We start from the raw sequence: 26,376 nt of genomic DNA on the forward strand, positions 1-26,376 counted from the left end.
TAGTCTGGTTCATTGTTTGCTGTAAGCATCAGGGTTTCTCTGAAACCCTCCACCTCCCCCAGCTCCACCTGTCTAGATCTGCTATAAAATTTGTGTATGTCTATTTATCCAGCAGCAGAATATCTTATATGCTCACAGCAGCATGTCTGTGTATCTGTTATCAGTAGCAAGTCCATACTTGCTCTGCAGCAGCAGCAACAATAATCAACCGCAGCATAGCAGATCTATTCTGCCAAGACCGATTACATTAACACTGCCATAGGCTATCCAATAACAAGTTAAAACTGTTCCTAGAGTTGTCATGATTTAAATATTTTTATTGTAAAAGAAGTTCCTAAGGTTCTCATAAAAGTTTTTGAATCCTTTATTTTTATTTTTTAAAGGGAAATTAAGTTCATTGATGCATGACATCCTGCCATCCTTCCCACACATGCGTTAGGAAAGCAGAAAATCAATGAAGAACTTTAATGTGTGAATTATGTCCAAATTGCAGTTTCAGTGCAACTTCAAAGGGCTCTATATGATACCAGACAAGGAATAAGGGTCTTATCAAGCAAAACGATCAGTCATTTTCTAAAAAAAATAAAAATTATTTACTTTTTAACCACAAATGCTCGTCTTGCACTGCTCTGCGATGCGCCACCATTACATAATCACGTTGGTAAGGTCACGCATGACGTAGGTGGAAGTGGTAGGGTGAAAAACTCTCTCATTTTCTCCTCCAACTTCAAAATCGCCTGACATTGTTGTTTTACCTTTTCTTTGTAAAGAGCGTTTGACTTAGTCTTTGCACGTTCCCTTTTGTAAACACTTGCTCGGTACTTCCGCCTGTGTGACCTTTCCAACGTGATTACGTAATGCATGGTGCATCGCAGAGCTAGTGCAAGATGAGCAATTTTGATTAAAAAGTATATACATTTTTAATTTTTTTCAGAAAATGACCGAACATTTCACTAGATAAGACCCTTATTCCTTGTCTGGAATCATGTAGAGCCCTTTGAAGCTGCACTGAAACCGCAATTTGGACCTTCAACCTGTTGAACCCCACTATATGGAGAAAAATCCTGGAATGTTTTCCTCAAAAACCTTAATTTCTTTTCTTCGTGACGAAAAAAAGACATAAACATCTGGGATGACATGGGGGTGAGTAAATTATCAGGAAATTTTAATGAAGTGAACTAATCCTTTGGGCACAAGAACAGGATCTGCCCTTTCATTTACACTAGACATTCTAGAACTAGTCTGAACTTTGGTCCTAATAATTTCTAAAGTCTACAAAATGCAGCACTGCATGCAGTCTAAATCTAACAACTATCAACTTTAAAGACAGCTTTAAACACAATGGCTGCCATCTTTCTTTCTGGCTGGCAATCATAGCCCTTCCAATCTCTTCCTTGTCGTTGTTCATCATCTTTATCCTCTACACATGTGACGCAATGCAGCGATGCACGGCTTGCTTTGCTGAGCAGACAGTGGCCTTGTTTCCCATTGGAGAGGGCCATTGTAATAGGATAGTTTATGGATTACAGGTAAGACGCCCAAGACCTCTAACTTTGGCCAAATCCAGTGTGTCTCACCCAAGCATGGGCATGGAGGTGCAAGGGCACCACTCTCACCACTGAGTGGGCATCTGGCTCATTTTAGCATCGCAACGGGGGGATCACCACACAAAAATCTGGACTGACACTTGCTAACGGATTAAGTGACACCGACATACAGAGTATCGGCTGCGTTGTTTGGAAGAAATCGAATTGATCTTATATTCTAACAAACGAAGAGTAACGGATTGCACAAAGCTATCTGTTTTTTTTCTTTCACGTAACATTTGAACCTCCAGCAGTTCCAACCTGATTCTCAGGACTTCTTTCAAAGAGTTCACATTTTGAGCACACTTTTTTTCACACTCTTCTAGTCTTCCCTTTTTCTCAAGTTTACATCATAATACTCTTTCACAATGGTTGTGGGAAAGATGAAGTTCACTTTTCAGAAAAGGGTGAAGTTGGCCCAGGGTTTGTGGCTGCTCTCATGGATGGCAACTCTGGGTGGAGCGGTTACCTTCACTTTAGGATGCTTCCTAAAGACTGAGCTTCGAAGGAGGGGAGAGGTATCCATATAACCCTCATATTTTCATTTGCTTGATGTTTTTTGCTACCAATTCCATGCATTATGCAATGATTCATTTTGAATTTCAAAATTCCCATTGATGCATTCAGTGTTTAGCAAATAATGAACTTTTTGTGCAAAGGCGTTTTTTAGTAATGGCCTTGATTTAGTTTATGGAAGTTATTCTATAAACTTTTATAAACTAAATCAAGGCCATTACTAAAATATACTCTATATTGACAAACTTCTTAAAGAATAAACAAATAAATAACTATGTTAAGGGCTCAAACGTTTCAGAAATATCTGGCATGGATTAACCTAAGTGAATATAAATATTATCTAAGCCAGTCATAATAGGCTTAAGGTGCTGTCCTTTACAAATGAGCTCTTCACCTGTCTAGATGGGTCATAATCAACCTGCTGATAAAGAGTGACATCTGTCTTAAAGGGATAGTTCACCCAAAAGTGATTTTCCATAGTATTTTTTTTCTTACTATGGAAGTCAATGGCTACCGTCAACTGTCTGGTTACTAAAAAGAATTTTTTGCATGTTCTTCATTATATATTAAGTAAATAACTACTCCAAAAATGAGAATGATAATATTATGTGTAATAGAAATTAAATTCTGATTTAAATATATATATATATATATATATATTTCCAATGAAAAAAAAAAAAAATCCAAGGAAAAATCCTTTGGTGAAGCTTAGGGAGTTACTAGTTGGTTTACATCAGTCCCAATGGAAAAGCAACAATTTGCTTTTAATGTGTCAACAGAAAACTTTCCCTTATTCTCAACGTATTGAAAATACTTTTTAGGGGTTATTTTACTCTGTTACAAAATATCTACCCCAGTGGTCTCAAACTCAGCTCCTGGAAGGCCACAGCCCTGCAGAGTTTAGCTCCAACGCACCTATTTGGAGGTTTCTAGTGATCCTGAAAGCCTTGATTAGCTAGGGTTGGATGTAAACTTTGCAGGGCTGTGGCCTTCCAGGAATTGAGTTTGAGACCACTGATCTACTCTTAAAAATTGCTCACTCTCCATAGATTAAGTAAACTCAATGTATACAATGAGCACAATGAAATCTGAGCTCAAAATGGACTGACATCAACATCCTCCTGTCCTTTAGGTAATGGACAACACAGACATCCACTGTGTGCCCAACACCTTGATGATTGTGGGTCTGGCTTCAATGGGCATCAATTACTTTGCCAGTCGAATCTGCCAGGACGCCCTAGATGCTGGGCGTTTCCCACGATGGAAGACCTTCCTGAAGCCCTATTTTGGATGCTCGATATTCTTCACCACCCTCATGCTGATTTCAGTCATCTTGAGTTACGCCATGAAGGGCAGCCTGGAGTCCTCGCTGAAAGTCGGCTTGAAGAACGGTATCCGCTTCTACAAGGACACCGATACCCCTGGCCGCTGCTTCCAGAAGCAGACCATTGATCGCCTTCAGATGGAGTTCCAGTGCTGTGGTAACAGCGACTACAAGGATTGGTTTGAGGTGCAGTGGATCAGCAACCGTTACCTGGATTTCAGCTCTAAGGAAGTTAAGGAGTGAGTTCAAAGGAAATGTCAATTAAAGGGATACAGTAGTTCACCCAAAAATGAAAGTTCTGTCATCACTTACACACCTTCATGTTGTTCCAAATCTGTATGACTTTCTTTCTTCTGCAGAACACAAAAGAACATATTTTGAAAAATATTATAAACTTTGTTTGTCCATATAATGAAAGTCAGTGGTGTCCGAAACAAAACTGCACCTCAGTTCACTGTGTTATCCAAGAATCTTCCTTTGTGTTTCATAGAATAAGAGTTGCATACAGGTTTAGAATGAAATGGAGGTAAGCAAAGGATGACAGAATTTTCATATTTGGGTAAACTATCCCTGTAACACCTGTGCTTACTCTGCTTAGGACACCTATGTGAACTTGAGGAGAACTTCAGGCTTCAAAATGGCTGATGACTTCAAAATGACCAAAATGGCTAAGAAATGTGAAATTAGTTCTGAATAATTCTTTCATCTTTCATTTGCAGATGCCACTTGGCTTGATATCTTGTTTCTAATGCAGTGGCATTCAGAATTGTTTTCAAAAGTGTCCAGAAGCATCTAAACTTTATGTAGTTACAAAATCAGGATCATCTACTTGAAATCCGACCACAAATGGTCACTATCAATGCATTTCAGATGTATGTTAATACCTGGTGTAAACAGCAATCTGTCTCTGCTGTTTGCTTGTTATCAAGACTAAGGTGCAAACATGGACTCTGACATGCATGTGTCTGTTAGTAAATGTACAGTCACATTAGCAAAATTTCTGGGCCAAAAAGGGCCATTGTCTATCATCAATAGTGTAGCGATGTAGCTCACACAGAAGTCACTTTCAAACCAAGCAGCTTTCTATTAGTCAATGTGGTGAGTACATGTGACCAACTTGAACTGCGAAATCTGTGTGGGAGATTCCCAATTGCATGTATTACTATCAAAATGACTGCTTTCCACCTGTGAAAACGCTAAATGTGTCCACACTTTATAAATACAACAATATTTTGTGCAAGTACAATTAAATTAAAAGCATTAAGTACAACTGAGGAAAATTATCCCAGACAGCAACATAGTGTTGGCCCAGATCCGGCCCACATCTGGGCCACGTGGAATTCACATGTACCAGATGTGGGCCAGATCTGGGCCAACACTATGTTGTTGTCTGGGTTAGTTAAGGTATTTTTGGGAAATATTGGTAACTTTATGAGCAGAGATTTAGAGCTATCTCATATGACCTGCCGTAACAGTTTGCAATAATCTTTTCTTCCATTTTCTTCATCTTCAATCCTCCAGCCGCATTAGGAGCAATGTGGATGGCCGCTATTTGGTTGACGGCGTGCCCTTCAGTTGCTGTAACCCTAGTTCTCCCAGACCCTGTATCCAATACAAAATCACCAACAACACTGCCCACTACAACTACGAGCATGAGACCGAAGAACTCAACATCTTCATTCGTGGTTGCAGAGAAGCCCTGGTCAACTATTACATGGGTCTGATGAACACTATTGGAGCTGTAGTTCTGTCTGTCTTTCTGATTCAGGTAAATTGTCACAGGTTTAAATGTACGCAATGGACCTTAGTCAGGGTAGACACCATATTTATTTAAATATGAATTAAAATGAGAGGTATTAGTCGCACATAGCCATACCTTCAGACTGACGGCAGAAGGTCTGGTCTCCAAAGCAGCTTTCAGAGGCCATCTGACTGACATGTAAAACAAGCAATCACAATTTGTTTTGTTCAGCATCATGTTTAGGGGCACAAAAATGTAAAGTCTATGTCCCTACAATAACAGACCAGTGTGTAAAACTCTTGGACATATATGCCAAGTCTATGCCGTGAACTTCACACTTTTGAAAATCCAGTGTTTAGTTGATCATGGTAAGCTCTGATTGTACAGTTGTAAACACGGCAGCTTTCTTCTTCCATGAGGGGGTTTGACGTCATGATGGGTTTGTTTCCAGGTGGACCTTTAAAAAATGCAACACACACGTCTCCTGCAAATCCTGTAGAATCCAACTAATCAAATGACAAGTTTGTTACATGCCAATGAATTCAATTGACTGTGGTGTTGTGTCAAGTACAAAGTACAGTAACACACTGCATGGGCATTGAACAGATCACTACTTTGTTTTCATTCACATCAAATCAAATATGCTGTCTACCCTAACTAAGATCAGTTGGTTTGTGGACAACAAGGTTTAGCCATTTTCATTTCAAAGTTTAGTTAACTTGAATTCCTTGTACCATGTAGTCTATGATATGCTACAAAAGGTAGATTTGGGAACACTTTACAGTAAGGTTCTGTTTGTTAACATTTTTTAACTACACAAGTTAACATAAACTAACAATGAAAAATACGTCTTAAAGCATTTGTTCATCTTAGTTAATGCTAATTTCAATAATTACAAATGCATTATTAAAAACTTATCTGTTAATATTATTTAATGGAATTGAGATCACCTAACAATGAACAGCAGTAGTTTTATTAACCAATGGGACCTTATTGTAAAGTGTTACCATAAATTCATACATCACCTCAGTTGATATGAAAAAGTTCTGTCTTACAGAACTTTACAGATTTAGAGTAATTCATTGCAGTGCATTCATTACAGTAACTGAAATGCATTTGTGATAAGTGTTGGCAAAAATCAATACATATAGCAAATAATAAATTTTGTCTTATAGGGAAGGTTAAAGGGTTTAGCTCACCCAAAAATGAAAATTCTGTCATTAATCACTGACCCTCATGTCATTCCACACCCATAAGACTTTCGTTCATCTTCAGACCACTTTCAAGCCCCAGAAAGGTAGTAAAGACATCATTAAAATACTCCATGTGACTCCAGTGGTTCAACCTCAATTTTTTGAAGAGACATGAGTGTGAGTGCTTTGTTTGCGAAAAAAAAAAAAAAAAAAAAAAAAGTACCAAATATTAATCTCCAACATGCACTCGCGCAGTGTCTGCTCTCACATCAAAACAACACGCATGAGTTGTGGTGCTCTCATGAACAAGCATTGGAGATTCATAATTTGTAAATAAAGTGGTAACTTATGTTTTTGCACAAACAAAACACTCGCTTCACTTTATAAAACTGAGATTAAACCACTGGAGTCACATGGAGTAGTTTAATGATGTCTTTACTATCTTTCTGGGGCTTGAAAGTGGTAGTTGCGTGGACTGTCAGTGGAGGGACAGAAAGTTCTCAGATTTCTTTAAAAAGATCTTCATTTGCGTCCTGAAGATGAGTTACAGGTGTGGAACGACATGAGGGTGAGTAATTAATGACAGAATTTTTATTTTTGGGTGAACTAACCCTTTAATATATATAATTTTAAATTAAACATACAATATGACAAATAAACACCCAGAAATTCTTGTTAATAAATGTGTTTTTTTCAGTTTATAATTTAGGCATAAATTACTTTAGACATATTTGCTTGTATTTTGGCTTAGGCCTGTGTATTTACTTCTACTATACCTGTACTAATAAGCCATTTCTACCCATTTTTCCATATCAATCACATCTTGTCTACAGAGCTCAGTGTTGGCCAGTGTGCGCCTCCTGCAGACGGCTATGGAGGCCGTTGCTGGACAGGAGAATGTGGAGATCGAAACTGAGGGCTACTTGCTTGAGAAAGGAGTGAAGGAGACCATCATGGAGTATGTAGGTCCTGTGCTGAATCTCCTGTGGCTGAACGAGGTAGCCCCTCCTGCAGCCGAAGCAGGGGCCGCTGGTACGACCGCCACCAGCTAAAGAGTCAGATTCATCTGACCACTGAAATCTTTCCAGTTGGAGGCTGAGAGTGCTGACAACTAATCAATGAAATTATTTTTTGGTATTTTTATATATATATCCATTTTAATGACCTAATCGCATATCTCAAAGCATTGTATACTTCATTAATACTCTAAAATGGTTACTTTAAAAATAAATGAACAGTATTAAAATTTGACCCAATTTGGTGAGAAGTCTTTTGAATGATGAGTGATTCCACTGTCAATTCTGCAGCACTCTACCCCTATGTTTTATGGCAAATATATCATATTGCTAGCCTTGGGGTGAGTAAACGTCTGTTCATTCCTGTCAGGAGAAACCTGGTGCAGCTATGCCTGGGAAATGACTAGCAATGTGCTTAAATTTCCACCATGAATGGTTGAATATTTAAGAGTGACCGAGCAGTTGTCATAACTGAAAGTTCTATTACATTTACTTCCCGTTTACAGAGTCATACACCTAAAAGAGGCTGATTCACTAACATATCCTATTTTGTAATACTACTGCTACCACATTTGTAAATGATTGTAAATTGGAATAACAGAAACATGCAAACTGCCCTTGTGAAAAAGAAATGTGCTTAATTGCAGTAAATGTGCACTTCTAAAAAACTGTACTTGCAGGTAATATAATATGAATGAAATAAAAGGTCAGTACACTTATATTTGACAAATTAAAATGTTACTTTAAAGTTTTTTTGTGCTTTAAAGAAGTACATTTATTTTGATGTGTTGACTAACATACTAGAGCACATGTAAAGTACTTTTTTATAAATTTAACTGTAGTGTTATTCGATATTACATTTAAATTTAATATTTTTAAATGTACTAAATTGCAACTTCATTACAAATGTGTAATTACAAATATATCTAAATACATGACACACATTTCAAAAGAAATATTTTAATTTACTTTCGACAGCACAACAGAAGTCATTTTTAAATTACATATAAATATGTACTTAAGTCCTACTTAAGTGGGTGAAAAAGCACTCTTAAGTTCAACTAATCACATTTAATATAAAATTAAACTAAAATACATTTTCATTTCATTGTAAATAACATGAAATTAAATATATGAAAACATTAAATTCAACTTGCACTTAAGTAAATTCTTATATTATTTCATTGATAAGTAAAAATATGCTAAAAGTACTTCTTTTTCACAAGGGTAAACTCCTTCTAATAATCTTACACTGTATACTACCCACAACATGATAAAGTTTTCTCTTCCAAAACAAAGCCACAACCTTGATAAACGATAGAACACATTGTTACTTGGTTTCCATTTCTTTGGCTTCACACTGGTTAGCCCCGCCCACAGTAAAATCTCATTGGCCTAAAATCTTGAGAGGATGCTCACTGCAGAGCCAATGGGTGGAGCTAGATCACACCCATAATCTTATTGCTAAACATAACTCCACCCACCCATTACGTTCAGAGAGGAGGAGCTGGACGTCATTTGGCTCTGCAGTGAGCACCACTTGAAAATCTCCACATTGCTGATTAATCAATATGTTCTGATTTAGATTGCGTGGTATTTTCGCTTGCAATGTGGATAAGCAAATTATTTGATGCTGGAAATGATTAATTAAAAAAAAATATATTTAATCACATGTGAAATAAGTTATTAAAAATCTGAAGCCACAATTTTATATTTTCTTTTCATTCAGTGTTAACTGCATGTTGTAAACATACATACTTAATTGTCATTAAGTAATTTTTTGGTTTTACATTCAGCATGGAATTAAATGCATTGTAAGTGTTAAAGATGGTGTAGATGATGCTCAATGCTCTGCTATGAAACACTGTACTGCACTCGCAGAACTCTACAGAAATCTGTCAGCTCTAATAAAATCTGACATTTTGAACTGATTTGCTGTTTAGTGATATTTTGTTGAAATAGATGCATACCCCATGATCCTGTCTTTTTATTGATTCTTTCTTTCAAACTTTCACATCTACACATTAACATACAGGTGCACATTTACGCACATGGAAGATCTGCACGATCACATGAGCCATGTAGATTTGCACCCACTTTCTCATGTGCATAAGTATGTCAGAGGCAGGACAGGATAATGAAGGATGATGGTTGATGGCAGCATATACAGTGAAAGCCCAGTGTGTCTGCGTCTGCGTCCTTTATCCTTTAACCTGCCCTAATCTGTTAATACACAAACTGCTGCACCAGCACTCACACGCATTGCATCCGATTATAACTAACAGCAGGAGGGAAGATGAGTGTCCAAATTCATGTCAAATGCTCTACTACAACTTATATACTACTATACATATATATATAGTTTGGAATAATTAAGATTTTTTATTCATGTCATTCATCCATTCATACTCAACTACAGCTTGTAGTATACTATATTTATATGACCACTGACAAGTGAGTGAATGACACTGATTATCTCTTCATCACGGCACCCGTTAATGGGTGGGATATATTAGGCAGCAAGTGAACATTTTGTCCTCAAAGTTGATGTGTTAGAAGCAGGAAAAATGGGCAAGCGTAAGGATTTGAGTGAGTTTGACAAGGGCCAAATTGTGATAGCTAGACGACTGGGTCAGAGCATCTCCAAAACTGCAGCTCTTGTGGGGTATTCCCGGTCTGCAGTGGTCAGTATCTATTAAAAGTGGACCGGCGACAGGGTCATGGGCGGCCAAGGCTCACTGATGCACGTGGGGAGCGAAGGCTGGCCCACGTGGTCCAACAGACGAGCTACTGTAGCTCAAATTGCTCAAGAAGTTAATGCTGGTTCTGATAGAAAGGTGTCAGAATACACAGAGCATCACAGTTTGTTGCGTATGGGGCTGCATAGCCGCAGACCAGTCAGGGTGCCCATGCTGACCCCTGTCCACCGCTGAAAGTGCCAACAGTGGGCACATGAGCATCAGAGTTGGACCACAGAGAAATAGAAGAAGGTGGCCTGGTCTGATGAATCACGTTTTCTTTTACATCATGTGGATGGCCGGGTGCGTCGCTTACCTGGGGAACACATGGCACCAGGATGCACTATGGGAAGAAGGCAAGCCGGCGGAGGCAGTGTGATGCTTTGGGCAATGTTCTGCTGGGAAACCTTGGGTCCTGCCATCCATGTGGATGTTACTTTGACACGTACCACCTACCTAAGCATTGTTCTAGACCATGTACACCCTTTCATGGAACCGGTATTCCCAGGTGGCTGTGGCCTCTTTCAGCAGGATAATGTGCCCTGCCACAAAGCAAAAGTGGTTCAGGAATGGTTTGAGGAGCACAACAACGAGTTTGAGGTGTTGATTTGGCCTCTAAATTCCCCAGATCTCAATCCAGTTGAGCATCTGTGGGATGTGCTGAACAAACAAGATACCACAGCACACCTTCAGGGGTCTATGGAGTCCATGCCTCGACGGGTCAGTGTTGTTTTGGCAGCAAAAGGGGGACCAACACAATATTAGGAAGGTGGTCATAATGTTATGCCCGAACGGTGTATATAACTACAAGTTTGGAATAATTAAGATTTTTTGTTTATGTCATGTCATTCATTCATTCATTCATGTGAAATGCTCAACTACAACTAATAGTATACTATATACAAGTGTGTGTGTGTGTATATATATATATATATATATATATATATATATATATATAAAATTATACTTGTAGTCTAGAACTTGTATATGGCTACAAGTTTGGAATAATTAAGATTTTTTTAATGTTTTTTAAAAGAGTCTCATATAAGAGGCCATATTTTTCTCACAAAAACCCTTCGTTTCACTGCAGAAGGCCTTTATTAACCCACTGGAGTTGTATGGATTACTTTTATGATGGATGGATGCATTTTTTTGGGCTTCAAAATCTTGAACCCCATTCACTACTTCACTATTCACTATTAGAAAGCTTGGAAGAGCCAGGATATTTTTAAATATATCTCCAATTGTGTCATATACGCCTAGAATGGCTTGAGGGTGAGTAAATCATGGGATAACTTTTCATTTTTGGGTGAACTACCCCTTTAATTACAGTTACTTCTGATGTAATTGCATTTAATACTGTATAGACTATAGAACAATTCTATATAAAAAAATAGTAGATTTAACATCACATTTTAATGTTACAATGTATGTTTTTAATGTAACCTTCTCCTTTTACACACTTTGGTCAGTTCTAGAATAATTTATGCAATTATATATTGTTTATTTGAAAGAATCAAAAGTACAGTTTTGTGTCTGTCCTTGTATTGTTCAACTGGTCGACGTTGATATGGGATTTAGAAAGTAATTAGTATTGCAGATAATTAGTACTGTAATCTAATTACACTACTGAACATGTAAATAGTAGCTAGTAATTAATTATTTTTTTAGAGTACCTTACCCAACACTGGCTGCAAGCATTTGTTCAAAATACAGTTTAATATTGTGAAGTATTAGCTATTACAGTTTGATATATTTTAAAATGTACTTTATTCATGTGATAATGTTTTTCAAATAGCTTATAATATATTTAAAGAATTGTTTAGATAGTTTTAGATAGTTTTGAAGTAGTCAAGTTTCCTTTGTGTCAACTTACCTCATATAGTGTGTCAATATACCTTGCTAGGCTAGTGTTAAGTATTAAGCATTTTTGTAAACCTCTCTCGTCTGTCAGCAATAACAAGCTTAATCTAAACTAAATGTAATCTAAATGATAACAACTCAAAATCGACCTTACACATGACATGGCAAGAATTAAACATTTGAGAACCAAAAAAGGGTGTGCAAGATAAAAGCCCTGTTGTCGTTAATGGGAGAGGCTGTCCTTTAGCACGGGAGTTGGCAAGTTGGATTGCACCAGCTTTTCTCTTTCGCCACCTACACAGAGAACCAACCCACCCAACCACATCTTTGAAACCGATTCCAATAGCGGCACTTGCAGTCGAAAAGTCAGAATCATTTCAGCGAATCGGTTCGTTCGAACGGTTCAATTAAATGAACCAGTTCAGAAAGTGATTAATCAATTCGTTCGAGTCATAGCTCAGAAGTGTTCCCTTTGCGTTTACGCCATGTTTTGTAACGAAATAAATGTAGCAGATCTCTTTTGATGTTTCCACCCTCACCTCACACATTTTTAAACGAAATGAACACGGTCAGGTTCACAATTCGAGTGATTTAAGAGGTGAATCGGTTCGAGCAAATCAATAAAAAGAACCGGATCAATACAACAATTGGTTCGCGAATCGGACAGCACTACTTCGGCTTCCGTAGCTGAAATGATCCTTACTACACTTTCTTCCATGCATTTATCGTTCAATTAATTTTATCTTTCCACAACAAACGCTTATTTTAACGCGAGTCAGGCATAACTACACCCGGAAGGAAGGTGCAAAGGACTTAAATCCGCCCGTTCAGCCTTGCCGAATCCGCTGTTAAGGACATTTTAACGTGATCTGTCATGGTAGTCTGATAGTTAGCACGTACGCTATCAGGGTATAACTCGTTAACGGAGCAAATATCGCTTGTTTGATGTGTGTTTAAGGTAAAACAGAGATAATGAGAACGAGCTGAAATGTGAACACTCGCACTTGATGGACTGCGATCTTCACTGCGGTTGCAGACGACCTCACGACAGTTGTGTCGAAGTTGGAAATACGGAAATAACAGCCATTTATGGCCCACAAAATAATCAATTAACTGCAGCTCAAGTGTTGTAAATACCGTGTATCGTCGCATTGTTTTGAAATGTATATGGCTGTGCGCGCGCCTATCAAAAGTGGAGATTAATATTTAGGTCGTGCATGAAGATTAGTGTTCACGGCAGGATGTCAAAGGGATTTGTGAGCTGAGATAATAACAAAAACAAAAACATGTCATTCACCCTGTCATAAATTGCCAAGTTTCGCTTTATAACAGAAATCCGTCGACTTTTGCTGTAAATAATATAGATGTTTGTGCATTGGAAGAGCGGGCTGTCAAAGTCACTTTACTGATCAAATACTGTAGAAGTCAGAGCCATCATGTCAGGGGATAGCAGTGGCAGTGGCGAGGACTCCGACCGAGAAACCCGTAAAGTTTGCACTGTTAAGCTCGAGATCACTAATGGTAGGTGACTGCATCCTCACTCATGAGACTTAACAGATTTAACCTGCTGTGTTTTGATTCCTTTACAAAAAGTGGTGGTAGCATGGTGATGCTAATACCACGATATTTTGATGTGTACCATGGTATTTAATGAAAACCTTATTCATATGCCATGATATTTACATGAACCTCCAAGGAATTCCATTTAATATAATAAGCATTTTTAAAAACTACTGTGTGTGTGAGCCTATTATTTTTCTGTATTTATTACCCTAAAATAGTGTACTGTGTTTTTTTTATATTTATATAAGAATTGTGGTGGGGAAATGGTAATATCTTGGCATTGAATCAATACCATATTGAAGTACCATGGAATTTACATGGTACTTCAGAAACATTGTAATTTTGGATACAATTTAATCAGTGTAAAACCGTAATGGGTGTAAAAACTGATGTTGTGCTAAAGGGTTAGTTCACCCAAAAATGAAAACTCTGTCATTTATTACTCACACCCGTAAGACCTTCGATCATCTTCAGAACACAAATGAAGATCTTTTTAATGAAGTCTGAGAGCTTTCTGTCCATTCATTGACGCAGCTACCACTTCCGAGCCCCAGAACGGTAGTAAGGACATCATTAAAGTAATCCACGTGACTCCAGTGGTTCAACCTCAATTTTATGAAGCGACACAATAATTTACCACTTTATTTACAAAATATTAACCTCCAACACACGTTCATGAGAGCACCACGACGCATGCGTGTTGTTGACGCAAGAGAAGACGTTGTTACGTGAATGTGTGTTGGAGATTAATATTTTGTAAATGAAGTGGTAAATTGTTTTTTTTGTGCGAACAAAGCACTCGCGTCGCTACATAAAATTGAGGTTAAACCACATGGATTACTTTAATGATGTCTTTACTACCTTTCTGGGGATTGAATGTGGTAGTTGCATTGTCTGTCAATGGAGGGACAGAAAGCTCTCAGATTTCATTAAAAAGATATTAATTTGTGTTCCGAAGATTAACAAAAGTCTTACGGGTGTGGAACGACATGAGGGTGAGTAATTAATGACAGAATTTTCATTTTTGGGTGAACTAACCCTTTAAGTGGCATTATAATTGTTTTGCATAGGTCAGTACTGTTTTTAATTATCAGTGTCAGATTATTTTTTTCCAGTTCTGACTGTTCTCTTTTTCTGTGCCAGTTTTTAAAGTAAAATATTAAAGTGTTGCCCATCTTTTCTAATGTCACTAATGTTGGATTTTGGACATTTTATTGCCTGATTTTCCTTATTTCCTTGCAATAGAGTGCAACAGTGCCCGCCCACTTTTTCATTGTGTTGGTTCCGGAAGTATTTTTTCCATTCATTCCTCCCATAGGGATTTCAAAATAGTCTTTGTTAAAACGTTATAAGTCATGAACCAAACCAACCAGATACGATGAATCATAACAAATTCTAACTTTGATTGGAAGCAAAAAAGTTTTTGAAAATCGGACAAAACTACAGTCCCATGAAGCATTGAGAAAAGCATAATCAGATTAAAAATGATGGAGAAATATGAAACTACGCATTTAAAAATGTTGTGTATATATATATATATATATATTATATATATATATATATATAATATATATAATATATATATATATATATAATATATATATATATATATATGTGTTGCATGGAAGTGGGTGGGGCTAAAAAGATATTTTGACATGTTTTTTCTTGTTTTAACTCTGATTGGTGGAATTTTCTGTACAGCATCATGGGTAATGTAGTTTTTCACCATGAATTCCACTATGAAACACGATTATTTTAAAACTAAGTTGAAATAATGCAGGTTGACGGCTTCAATCGAAGCAAATACTATCAATTAACAGCCTCGTAGCTCGCAGTAAAGCTGTCTTTAAAGGTTTTTAAGTTATTGTTAAAAATCAGTTTCCCTATGGAGAAAATGAATGGAGTTTTTACTTCTGGAACCCAACTGTTGCACTCTATTCGAGCTCTGTTTTTTTGTTTGTTTTTTTTTTGTTTTTTTTATGAAAAACCTTGTAAAAGCAGTTTTATTTTTTCAGTCATGGTTATCGGCCATAAGTAAATATCACTTTTGGAATCAGTCAAATGTCGATATCACTGCATGTACATGCATTGTATAACTTGTTTATTCACATGTGTTTGATATGTGTGTGGGGGGATTTAAAGGGTTGAGCAAGATTTGTTGTGTAAATTAGCTGTTTGTCTCTTCCCAGCAAACCTCACAGGATACACTGAGAAAGTTGGCATGGAGAACTTTGAACTTCTCAAAGTGCTTGGCACCGGAGGTGAGAGTGCTGCACTGTACTGTCTCATCCCGTAACTGATTTGTCCATCCCGTAAAGGTCATTGGGAATGTTTATACTCAGACAAAATTGTTTTAAGTGATTATGAAAGAAAGTTGTCATATGAATGAAGGCCATGAGATTATAATTATGGAGTAGATCTAACACATTTTATACATAAAATATTTGTTAAAATTCAGTCTTTTATCTCCCACTTTTATTTTTTTACTGCAAATGAACCAAATGCTTCTTTCCAGTCATTCAGGGTAATAATCAACTAGAGACTCCAGACCCGTAATCAGACCTAGCATACGCCCAAACACCTTGTGCATCTGCTGGCTTATTAACAACATGAGTTACAGGAAGCATTTAAGTAGTATTTGTATAATTCGTAATATATTTTTCTATCGCAGTCTAATTGGCAGATGCAACTGTAATTAAATCAGATTGGCATGAAGTGTAAACACTGTGGCTCTTTGAGGCATTTCAAATGTTTGTTTGAGTGGTCTGAGTGCAGAAATTACTCAAAAGCATAGGTTTTGTTTAATACACAGTGGTTGAGATATCCCTTTAAATAGCTACATCTCTGCTTTTCCTTCTCTTTATCAGCATACGGGAAAGTGTTCCTTGTCAGAAAAATCAGTGGCCATGATAAAGACAAACTCTACGCCATGAAGGTTTGTACTCTCTATTATCACACATGACTTTTTGCTTGTCCTTCAGTTAGTAAAAACAAACAAAAATATGCATTCAGAGTTATAATGTTCTCAATAAGTTTAGGAATTATATTTTTTATTAAGGGGCATTCTTTTTAAAAAATAATTCAAACATATCATAGAAATAAATACTCTGCTAGAACATAGTTGGCCATTATGTTAGATTATACAGCTCTCACCTGTCGACTGTCACAGCAGATTTTGATGAAATAACTATTTTTCAGGGGGTTTTTTTCACAGGGTTATTATCATTAACTAAAACTAAAACCATGCAAAAAACATTTTATTGTTTGAAATAAACATGAACTGAAATGAAATAAATTATAAAAAAAAAACGTATTTATTATTACTTCACTACTTGAATTTATTACTTAATTTGTTAATAGTTGCATAGGTAACATTTCTCATTTTTGTTTAAGTTGAAGTACCAAAATAACTAACTAACAACTAAACTTAAAAAAACCCAAAAACTAATAAAAATGACAAAACCAACAAAATATAACTAAAATTAAAATCTAATTAAAAATATTAGCAAAAAATATAATACTATATAAATTATATTAAGGGTACGTTTAGACAACAACAATGTACTAAAAACAGAAAAGTTTTTCTTTGAACTTTTTGCGCACAGATGACAACGTTGTCAAAATGATCCCCGATCACACGGATCAGAGGAAACTATTAATAACGCTGTATTCTGCTGCCAGGCCAGTAGATGGCGATGTCACTTTGTAAAAAAACACTACGCTCCTATAGACTGAAGACGTAATATGCATGTGCATGACATCACAGTTTTTACAAATTCACGTTTTTGTAGTTTACATTGACACAATAACATCATTTTCAAAAACTTGCACTTTGAAACTCGTTTTCAAAAATTTAAGTTTTACGTTTTTAGTTGAAAACGGTGTCGTGTAAACGGCCCCTCAAATAATAACACTGGTTCAAATGTTATTCGTCTCATTCTTATTATGAAATTATTTTCTGATCTTTCCCCCTGTAGGTTCTGAAGAAAGCAGCCATTGTTCAGAAGGCAAAGACTGCTGAGCACACTAGAACAGAGCGACAGGTGCTGGAACACATTCGTCAGTCACCCTTTCTGGTCACCCTCCATTACGCCTTTCAGACGCAAACCAAACTGCATCTTATACTAGGTAAGCACAGGAGTGTGCTATCGAAATAACGTGTTAGCCCACATTAATATGCAATCTTGAAAAACTTGAAACTGCAAGTAGCATTGAATTAAACATGGTGAAATTTTGAAGTAGAAAGACTGAATTAATATTTTTTTGTAAAACGTACCCCAGTAATATGTTTGTTAGATGCGATTAATCACGATTAATCGATTTAGTAGCACTACTTTAAATGTAACTCATCCAGTTCCAGGTCTTATAAAATTTGAAGGTGTGTTTCCACTGATACTAGATTTATTGTTCACATTTTATGAATCATCTTAGGGCGTTTTCACACTGGCAGTTTAGTTTTGAACGGGGCACGGTTCGCATGAAAAATTGGTAATGTGGACCCGGGTGCATGCCAGGGTACCGAACTCGAGACTACCTAAAGGAGGTGGTCTGAATACGGTTGCACTCGGGGTGTTTTCACACTTGGTCCTTTTCAGGGGTCTGAGCGCGGTTTGCGTGATTTTTGGCCCACATGTGAACACTCCAAACGATCTCAGACCCCTTTAAAGCGAACCGAACCAAGACCATCTCAGGAGGTTGTCTGGGTACGGTTCGCTTTCTGCTAACGGTATGGTTCGCTAAAAATGTTCTCAAATTAGTCCAGGCTCTCTTGATTTTTCCATTTGCAAATTCCAATGTAGTTTGGTCATCAGATGCCTTACAAATCGGCTGTTCATCATGGCTGCTTCTTCTGGCAGATCTTTTTCATTCACAACTTACACTTGTTTATTGTAATTTCAGCCGCTTTCAAACTGTGACGCAGCTGCACACCTTGCCAGTTTGAAATGCTTTTACGAGCGCACACAGCTAAAGCGCGTACACAGAAAACCAGCTGTTACAGCGCGTGTACTAAACTAAATTATCTTTAGCGTGTTATTGCATTTAAAATGTTTAAAACACACAAGGTTCACATAAACAGTTGATTTTGTCTTAAGTAAATGAAAGAAATTGTGTATGTGTATCAGTATATTGGATCCGTGCATTACTGTAGTTCTTAAAGTGACAGCAGCCTAATATAAGAATCAGTAGAAACAAGTATGTGTTTTATTCATACAGTGAAGAATATGCAGTTTTTTCATTTGATTATTCCATTTCTTACTTGAAAGCTGCTTTTAGGTATACCTACTGTACCTGGAAAATTTAGAGCAGTTTATTTCATTTGCATCTTTCATTATATTTGTCCTATTGTTTTTTTTTATATGCTGATGTTAGCATTGCCTTCTGCAATAAAATACATGATTCAAGGAAAACAATTCGAAATAAATGTTATTTACAAAGCTGGATGTGTGATATAGTACAAGAGTATGAATGTAGTATTGCAACAAAATGTATATTTTTGTGCAAAAGATAAACTTAGAGTTAAGCTCATTCAACAGCATTTGTAACAATGTCGTTTTTACAACATAATAGAAATAATAATTAATAATAATGATAATCTTTACAAATAAATATCTTGGTTAGTGAGTAACATACAATGTAAGTGAATGGGATTAAATTTTGAAGGCCATAGGGTCAGCCATCAAACACTGAACTGGACTAGATCCAAAAAGCAACAGTATGAACACAGAGAGGTCTGAAACCACATTCCTACTTAAGTGGACCAAAAAAGGATCTGAGTCCTCTTTCAAGGACAGGGACTGTGAACGTAAAGAGTACTGGGTTCTTTTTCACTTGGCTCACCTCTTGGTCCACTTAAAGGAGTTCGGTTCTTTTAAAAAGGACTCGAGTGTGAACACGCCCTCGATCTGTGCCACAATTCGCGTGAATATGAAAGCAACATAAACTCGGGTGCGCGCTTGTTCAGGAAGTAAAGTAACCTGCGCATGCGTTTTAGCCGATTATGATGTATTTAGTTCAATAAAACATGTGTAAGGGATGATAGTGTTGACGATTTACCTTGGATACGAGCGAGAGTGAGCCTGCAGTGTATTCGTGCATAACATGTGCAACTTCTCTAAAGATTCCGTTTGCAAGCAGCAGAAAGCCGCCTTCATGCGACGCATATACGGTAAACCCAAATGTTGTTTATTTTGCTGCACATAATAGCACCAAATTAATAAAAAAACAATATATTGACCCACCAGGAACAATCGCACTCAGAATCGGACCGCAGCAAACGTGCCCAGTGTGAAAACGCCAAGAAAAACTAATCAAATGTCAGTTATTTAACTTACATTATTATCCAAAAATAGGCATTACTACGTAATTGGGTATAATATAAAATGAGTTTTCAGCAATAATAACTGTGTTGTTATATATACTGTTACTGTGATGTAAAATTACTCATCCCCAGTGATGTAAGACACTGGTCATACCACCCACCTCTAGTTTCTAGCTATTTGTCCTTTTGTAAATGTTTTTGATGTTTTTTGGAAAATTTTGTGAGTGTGTGTTTGTTTCGGAAGACTATGTGAGTGGAGGAGAGATGTTCACGCACCTGTATCAGAGAGATCATTTCTCCGAGGATGAGGTGAGGATCTACGTGGGGGAAATTATTCTGGCCCTGGAGCACCTGCACAAGGTACTATTAACTACTGTAGTATCGTCTGCTAACTTTTCATTGATAAATAGTAGATACACTCTTACAGATATGTAAGTTAGTGAAATTAAATTCACTTATGCAACTAATTAAATATGATTAATACTGTTTAATTTGTTTGTATTTGTAAAAAAAACCCAGATAGAAAAGTAATTTGTTAATCATTGTTTGAGAGGAACGTAATTAATTATAATTATCAATACTATTTTATTATCTTTTTTTTTTTTTTTTTGTATCAAACTGAGATCAAAGATTAAGATCCAACTTTGAAATTAATTGTTTTAGCTATAAAAAAAGAGATTATGGTGAGATTTGTGTTTTTTTTTTTTTTTTTTTTTTTTTTTTTAAAACACTCAACGGATTACCAGTGTTTTCTAAGTTCCTTATTTGGTTTTGTGCTTCCAGCTTGGCATTGTGTACCGGGACATTAAGCTGGAGAACATATTATTGGACAGTGATGGTCATGTGGTTCTGACAGACTTTGGGCTGAGTAAGGAGTTTCTGGAAGAGGAGGTGGGAAAATAAAAACTAATAAATAATAACTATAGTTGATATTTTTCTCTTGTTGTATCAATGTTGTATTGTAATCCAGTGCACCATTGTCATGATGATATGCTTTGTTCATGTAGAAAGAGAGGACGTACTCATTCTGTGGCACTATAGAGTACATGGCACCAGAGATTATCAGAGGGAAAGCTGGCCATGGAAAGGTGAGAGGAGAGAAAATTATTTGACTAATCTCACAGAAGCATTTCATATTTCGAATGGAAAGGAAAAAAGAGAAATAATTGCACAAAGAAAATTTGGTAACACTTTAGTATAGGGAACACATATAAACTATTAACCATGCCTTTTCCCTTAATGAACTCCTAATTTACTGCTTCTTAATAGTTAGTAAGGTAGTTGTTAAGTTTAGGTATTGGATAGGATTTAGAATGTAGAATAAGGTCATGCAGAATAAGGCATTAATATGTGCTTAATAAGTACTAATAAACAGCCAATATTCTAGTAATATGCATGCTAATAAGCAACTAGTTAAATGACCCTAAAATGGGTTACCGAAAATTTTTGTGTTTTGTTTGGTGAAATTAAATTTCTTGATAATTAAGCACTTTTCTAAATAAAATATTAGTAATGTAACCAGTTTGTTTTTGGCTTTTTGAGTTGTATTTCTCATTCATTATGTTTGCAAAACATTTGCAAATAAAGAACCGTTTCCATTCCATGTGTTCAAGAGAATAAAATGGTCACTTTCTGGGTTATTGGCGTTATTGGGTTATCATACAAATATGATTCTCATTACTGAAAGTTACCTGCAAATGTCTTAATTATATTTTGCATCTACACATTAAGCTGTGATAGAAGAATGTATTTTTATTGTTAAATTATAAAAATATACACATTAACTTTTAAATAATTTCTCTCTCTTTTTATATTACAACCATGAAAACAAGTTTTTTTTTTTTTTTTTATATAAATAATGTATGTCTTAATGGTCTTACATTTTTTGCAAAATGCAAAATATACATTTATAATTTTGATTTTGGTCAAGAATATGACAAAAATATGGCATGTTTTTTTGTTTCTCATGGGAATGTCTGTAAAAATTTGCATTTGTCATTTTAAAAATGTGGAAATTAGCAGAAATAAGTTAATGCAATCTCTTATTTCACTGTAAACATTTGCCCAACTATTTTTGCTACTTTTTCGACTAGTGAAATGATTAGTTGTGCAATCCCTAAATTATATAAATGTATATAATAACTATTTAAAAAATGATTGGTTACACATTATTTTGATATTATGTTGCACCTACATGGCAACAAACTCTCAGTTGAGTATTAGTTGAGTATTACTGCACTGTATTTGACGTACTTGCAAAGTTAATTATAGTCAGTAGAATGTTGGTGGAGCATCAAAATAAAGTGTTATCAGATATTAAGCAGACAGTCTACTAATACTCTAATGGGAACTAGTTGACGTGAAGGTTCAACGTTACTTATAGTCAACAGAATGTCTAAAGGGGACCATCAAAATAAAGTGTTACCAAAATATCGGATACTATAATAATTTTAAAGTTTGTAAAGGGATTTTTGTTCTCTTTTCTTTCTAAAAGCTCCCACTAACTGTAGTGGGTCAGTGACATCATATTATTCTTGTAAACAGTTTCCAGCATTTCAGTAATAAGTGTCCATATTTAAAATATGTGCACATTACCACAAAACGCAGCAGTTACCGTAGAGTGCTTTATGGATTGATCCCTTCTTGTAAACTCAGATGTGGATTCAGATGGCAAAATTACCACACAACCTTTGTTTGTCAAAAACATTAAGTAATTCGGCCGGGAATTTTTACGTGGATGGTGTAAGGAAAAACACAGAAAATCTGGATTCAGACGGCAATTAATTCACCGACTAGCCCCTGTAAATGTTGTATTGACCTTACGTACCCATTAGAAACATTTACCGTCTTATTTACAGGCTTCCGAGAGATTCTCCAAATTATGATTGATGACATGTATAATAGTGGTAATAATTCCTTCCTTTCCTGTCTGTAGGCAGTGGATTGGTGGAGTTTGGGGATTCTGATGTTTGAGCTGTTGACGGGAGCATCTCCGTTCACTCTGGAAGGAGAGCGGAATTCCCAGAGTGAGGTGTCCAAGTGAGTTTCGCCCGCACACAGGCAAACCTTCAATGATTTTCTCCACACGTCCAGATACTCACAGAGTACTCCCACAGTGTTTAAACTTCCAACAACTGTTATGAATACATCTCATATTTCCCAGAATTAAAGTTGCTTTCTGTCCCTGGCAGACGCATCCTGCGCTGTGAGCCTCCATTCCCCTCCATCATTGGGCCCTTGGCTCAGGACCTCCTGCGAAAGTTACTTGTGAAAGACCCTCATAAGAGATTGGGCTCTGGTCCCCGAGGAGCCGAGGAGATCAAATGTCATCCTTTCTTCAAGGTTCTTTCAGCCATCCCTTCATTCAGTTTTTTTGCTTTTCAACTGTTTTTACTTCCTCACATTTTATCTCTGTTTATCTCATGCAACTGTAATATCTTAATTAGTGATGCACCAAAAGTTAGGAAATAAATGTTTGATTTTGAGCGAAAGAGTTTTGGAGGGCCCAAATCATTGACCGAAACAGTGACGTTTATTTAGCGCTTCTCCGATGGTGCATTTTGACTCTGTTCGTGTCTATTTAATGCACAAAATGTGGATAAGCTTCTAAAGTTAAATGTCAGTTTTGTGGATTCTGGGCTGGGTTGACAATATCGATTTCTCATTTTTAACTGACTTCATTTTGATGAACCAAAATCTTTTGGGTATGGGATGTGAACCGATCATCTCTTCCTCTTTACTACTAGTTATAGCGCAAAATAAATATGAATGAACATCAGAAGGTATGTTGAAAAAATAAGACAGTAAAACTTAATAAATTCATGTCTAATGTAATTGCTCAGTGTTTCAACCACGGAAAGACGTCAATAAACCGATGTCAAGTAACGTTATACAAAAACCATTTAATGTCCATATTCATTAGTCGGCTAAAAAATTAATATATATTTACCACAATATATTACATATTCATTATATTTTTGCTTTACCCGTTGTCTTCATTATTTAATGTATGTTTGAATGAATTTGAATACATTTATCATGAAAACAAGTTATTACAGCCCCTGTTTAAATGTTTATGTTTTAACAATGAATTGGAGTGGAAACTCAATTATATCAATAAACAGTTAATTTAAAACTGTATTTTGCACAATTGGAAAGTTTATATACAACTCAGCATTGATTATTAAATACATTTAATTAATTGATTATTAATTAAACTTTAGTTTGGGTATTCAGCTAAATTAAAACTTTAATTTCGGTTTCTGTATTTTTAATTACTTTGGTGCATCACTACTCTCAATCATTTCTCCATCCTTGTCTCATCTTTTCTCTATTTCTCTATAGAAGTTGTATTTGCAACCCATTTTACTTCTTTGTGACCTTTTTTAAGTGGGGAAAAATGTTGGACTGGCTTGATTTTATTAATCGGGAATTGATTAGATTGTGAATAGTAGTTATAGGACAGATGGTTGTAGATGTTTGCAGATGGTTGGTGATGTTTGAAAAGAAAAGTAATTTCAGAGACAGGGCAAGTTATTGTATTTTGATTAATGATTAAAAAGGTAAACATTAAAAGATTAAAAAAAAATATATATATACAACTTTAAAGGGGTCATTTTTTACTTGTTGCCTGAGGCCCACTTAAATTATCAAGATTTTTGCACCAAAAACTGTCATAATTTAGTTTTACATTGCTTTGTCCTTTCTCTGATGAACAAATGGCATGTTAATGCCTACTGTTATGATTGGATAACCTTTTTACTAACAGTATGAAATTGCACTGCTTGTTAATTGGTTTTGAGTAGTTCAATAATATCTTTCAATATCGTTTCTGTTCTGTTGCTCCATCCTTTTAAAAAAGTTTTTTTTTTTTTTTTTTGGAAAGCCTGACTTTCACAATACAACCCACACTTAAAGTAATCTTTAATCAAAATGTCAACTTGCTCTTCCTTGTGATATGACTTTTCTCTGCTGACGTATGCAAGCATGTATGGCAGTTAAGCTAATTGCATTGCCCCTGACCAGAGAAAGCAGTTGTTGTGTGTAGGTATCATTATTTCTGTTACAAATATTTAAATTATTGCAGCACTGAGTAAAGTTTTAAGTATTGAGATAAAAGTTTATAGTTCGGATATAAACGCTTAATTCTGCGGAAGTGATCAAAATAGAGCAAATCACCTTTTAAAAGTAACTCGGTGCTTCAAATAACGATTATATCAATTACATGTTTACACCAGTAGGTGGCGACAAGTGACTGTTAAAAAATGTATTTGTCATTGAATCATTCAGTCAAGAGATTCGTTCAAAAACGCTGATTCATCCAGTAATGAAACAAGTCAAGCATATGAGTCATTAAATCATTTATTCAAACTGATTTTTTTTTTTTTAAATAATTCACTGAAATTAATTAAATTAGACTGCAGCAACTAACATTTTGTCAGAACCTCCAGTAAATTACATGTTATTTTGTATGTTCAGAATCGTGGGAGAATTGTGATTTCTATTTGAAACAAAATAATGGTGATTCTTAATTTATCCAGAATTCATATCTGCCTCATTCTGGTATGCTACTCTTACTTTTTTACAATCCAGTCACCAATTGATGGATAAAATTAAGTCCTGTCTTATATATTTTTTTCCTCATTCAGTTCGCTGTTTCTCTCGAAAATGTCACAATATGGAAGTAAAGTCAGTTGCAACTTCCACTTCTTGTCAACCTTGGTTATTTGTGTTAATTAACTAAAAGTAAAATCAGAGATTTGTGTAACAATTTATTTTAAGCTTATTTTCAGTAAATGCCTTTTTTTGGACTGAGGAAGTTACAATGTGTTTTTAATGTACATCAAACTCTTATTTTCAAGTCTAGAAAAATTAGATTTTCTCTTTTATGACCAATTTAAGCCCAAAGTGATTTTAGTTTCACAAATCAGAAAGTGTCCAAATATTTAGTATTCATTTTGAACAGCATATCTATTGTTTCATACTTTTTATATGAAATATTTAACCAGAAAATCTTTTTTTTTTTTTTTAGAATCTTTTTTCTTTAAACAAACAAACAAACAAACAAATGGCACTTGATACTTCGTTATCTAATACAGTGACCTTCATACATATTTAAGTGGCTTAAGTGTCCACATACTTTTTGATGTCACTGTAGATTGTCACACAGCTCAACTGGTTGGTCTCTCTAGGGGTTAAACTGGTCGGACTTGGCAGAGAAAAAGGTTCAGAGCCCTTTCCGACCAGAACTACGTAATGAATTGGATGTGGGTAACTTTGCTGAGGAGTTTACAGGAATGGATCCGGTCTATTCCCCTGCCAGCACACCACCTAGTACGGACCGTCTGTTTCAGGTATTCACACGCACAAACACACCTGTCCCTGTGTCCCTTTCATGGAGACAAAAACATGCATACAATACATTAAATCTTACTTCCTGCCACAGCCCTCCATTATTAATAGCAACAGATAGAGTAACTGTACACATACATTCACAATTACAGTACAGTAACTTAAT

At 35.9% G+C, this 26,376-nt stretch overlaps 2 protein-coding genes across 2 annotated transcripts in view; both read left to right on the forward strand.

Moving 5' to 3' along the window:
* The first annotated feature begins 1,924 nt into the window (after window positions 1-1,924).
* On the forward strand, window positions 1,925-9,307 carry rom1a (retinal outer segment membrane protein 1a). Its single transcript, XM_051895671.1, has 4 exons — window positions 1,925-2,104; window positions 3,235-3,665; window positions 4,948-5,194; window positions 7,194-9,307. The coding sequence occupies exons 1-4, from the start codon at window positions 1,955-1,957 to the stop codon at window positions 7,410-7,412; spliced, it is 1,047 nt and encodes a 348-aa protein (XP_051751631.1). The 5' UTR covers window positions 1,925-1,954; the 3' UTR covers window positions 7,413-9,307.
* Window positions 9,308-12,630: 3,323 nt separating this feature from the next.
* The window catches only part of rps6ka4 (ribosomal protein S6 kinase, polypeptide 4), a 29,635-nt gene continuing 15,889 nt past the window's right edge, over window positions 12,631-26,376 (forward strand). The window contains exons 1-10 of the mRNA XM_051893916.1: window positions 12,631-13,498; window positions 15,730-15,801; window positions 16,408-16,475; window positions 17,518-17,668; window positions 20,104-20,219; window positions 20,643-20,750; window positions 20,867-20,947; window positions 22,795-22,898; window positions 23,051-23,201; window positions 26,051-26,212. Coding sequence (XP_051749876.1) covers window positions 13,414-13,498; window positions 15,730-15,801; window positions 16,408-16,475; window positions 17,518-17,668; window positions 20,104-20,219; window positions 20,643-20,750; window positions 20,867-20,947; window positions 22,795-22,898; window positions 23,051-23,201; window positions 26,051-26,212 — 1,098 coding nt within the window. The 5' untranslated portion in view covers window positions 12,631-13,413. The remainder of the gene's footprint in view (window positions 13,499-15,729; window positions 15,802-16,407; window positions 16,476-17,517; window positions 17,669-20,103; window positions 20,220-20,642; window positions 20,751-20,866; window positions 20,948-22,794; window positions 22,899-23,050; window positions 23,202-26,050; window positions 26,213-26,376) is intronic.

Source organism: Ctenopharyngodon idella, chromosome 5 (assembly GCF_019924925.1).
Source record: "Ctenopharyngodon idella isolate HZGC_01 chromosome 5, HZGC01, whole genome shotgun sequence".
Classification (NCBI taxonomy): Eukaryota; Metazoa; Chordata; class Actinopteri; order Cypriniformes; family Xenocyprididae; genus Ctenopharyngodon; species Ctenopharyngodon idella.

Coding starts and splice junctions, on each gene's coding strand:
- rom1a (XM_051895671.1), top strand. CDS start 1,955: ATGGTTGTGGGAAAGATGAAGTTCACTTTTCAGAAAAGGGTGAAGTTG. Junction 2,105..3,234: donor AGCTTCGAAGGAGGGGAGAG/GTATCCATATAA, acceptor CCTGTCCTTTAG/GTAATGGACAACACAGACAT. Junction 5,195..7,193: donor TGTCTGTCTTTCTGATTCAG/GTAAATTGTCAC, acceptor TCTTGTCTACAG/AGCTCAGTGTTGGCCAGTGT.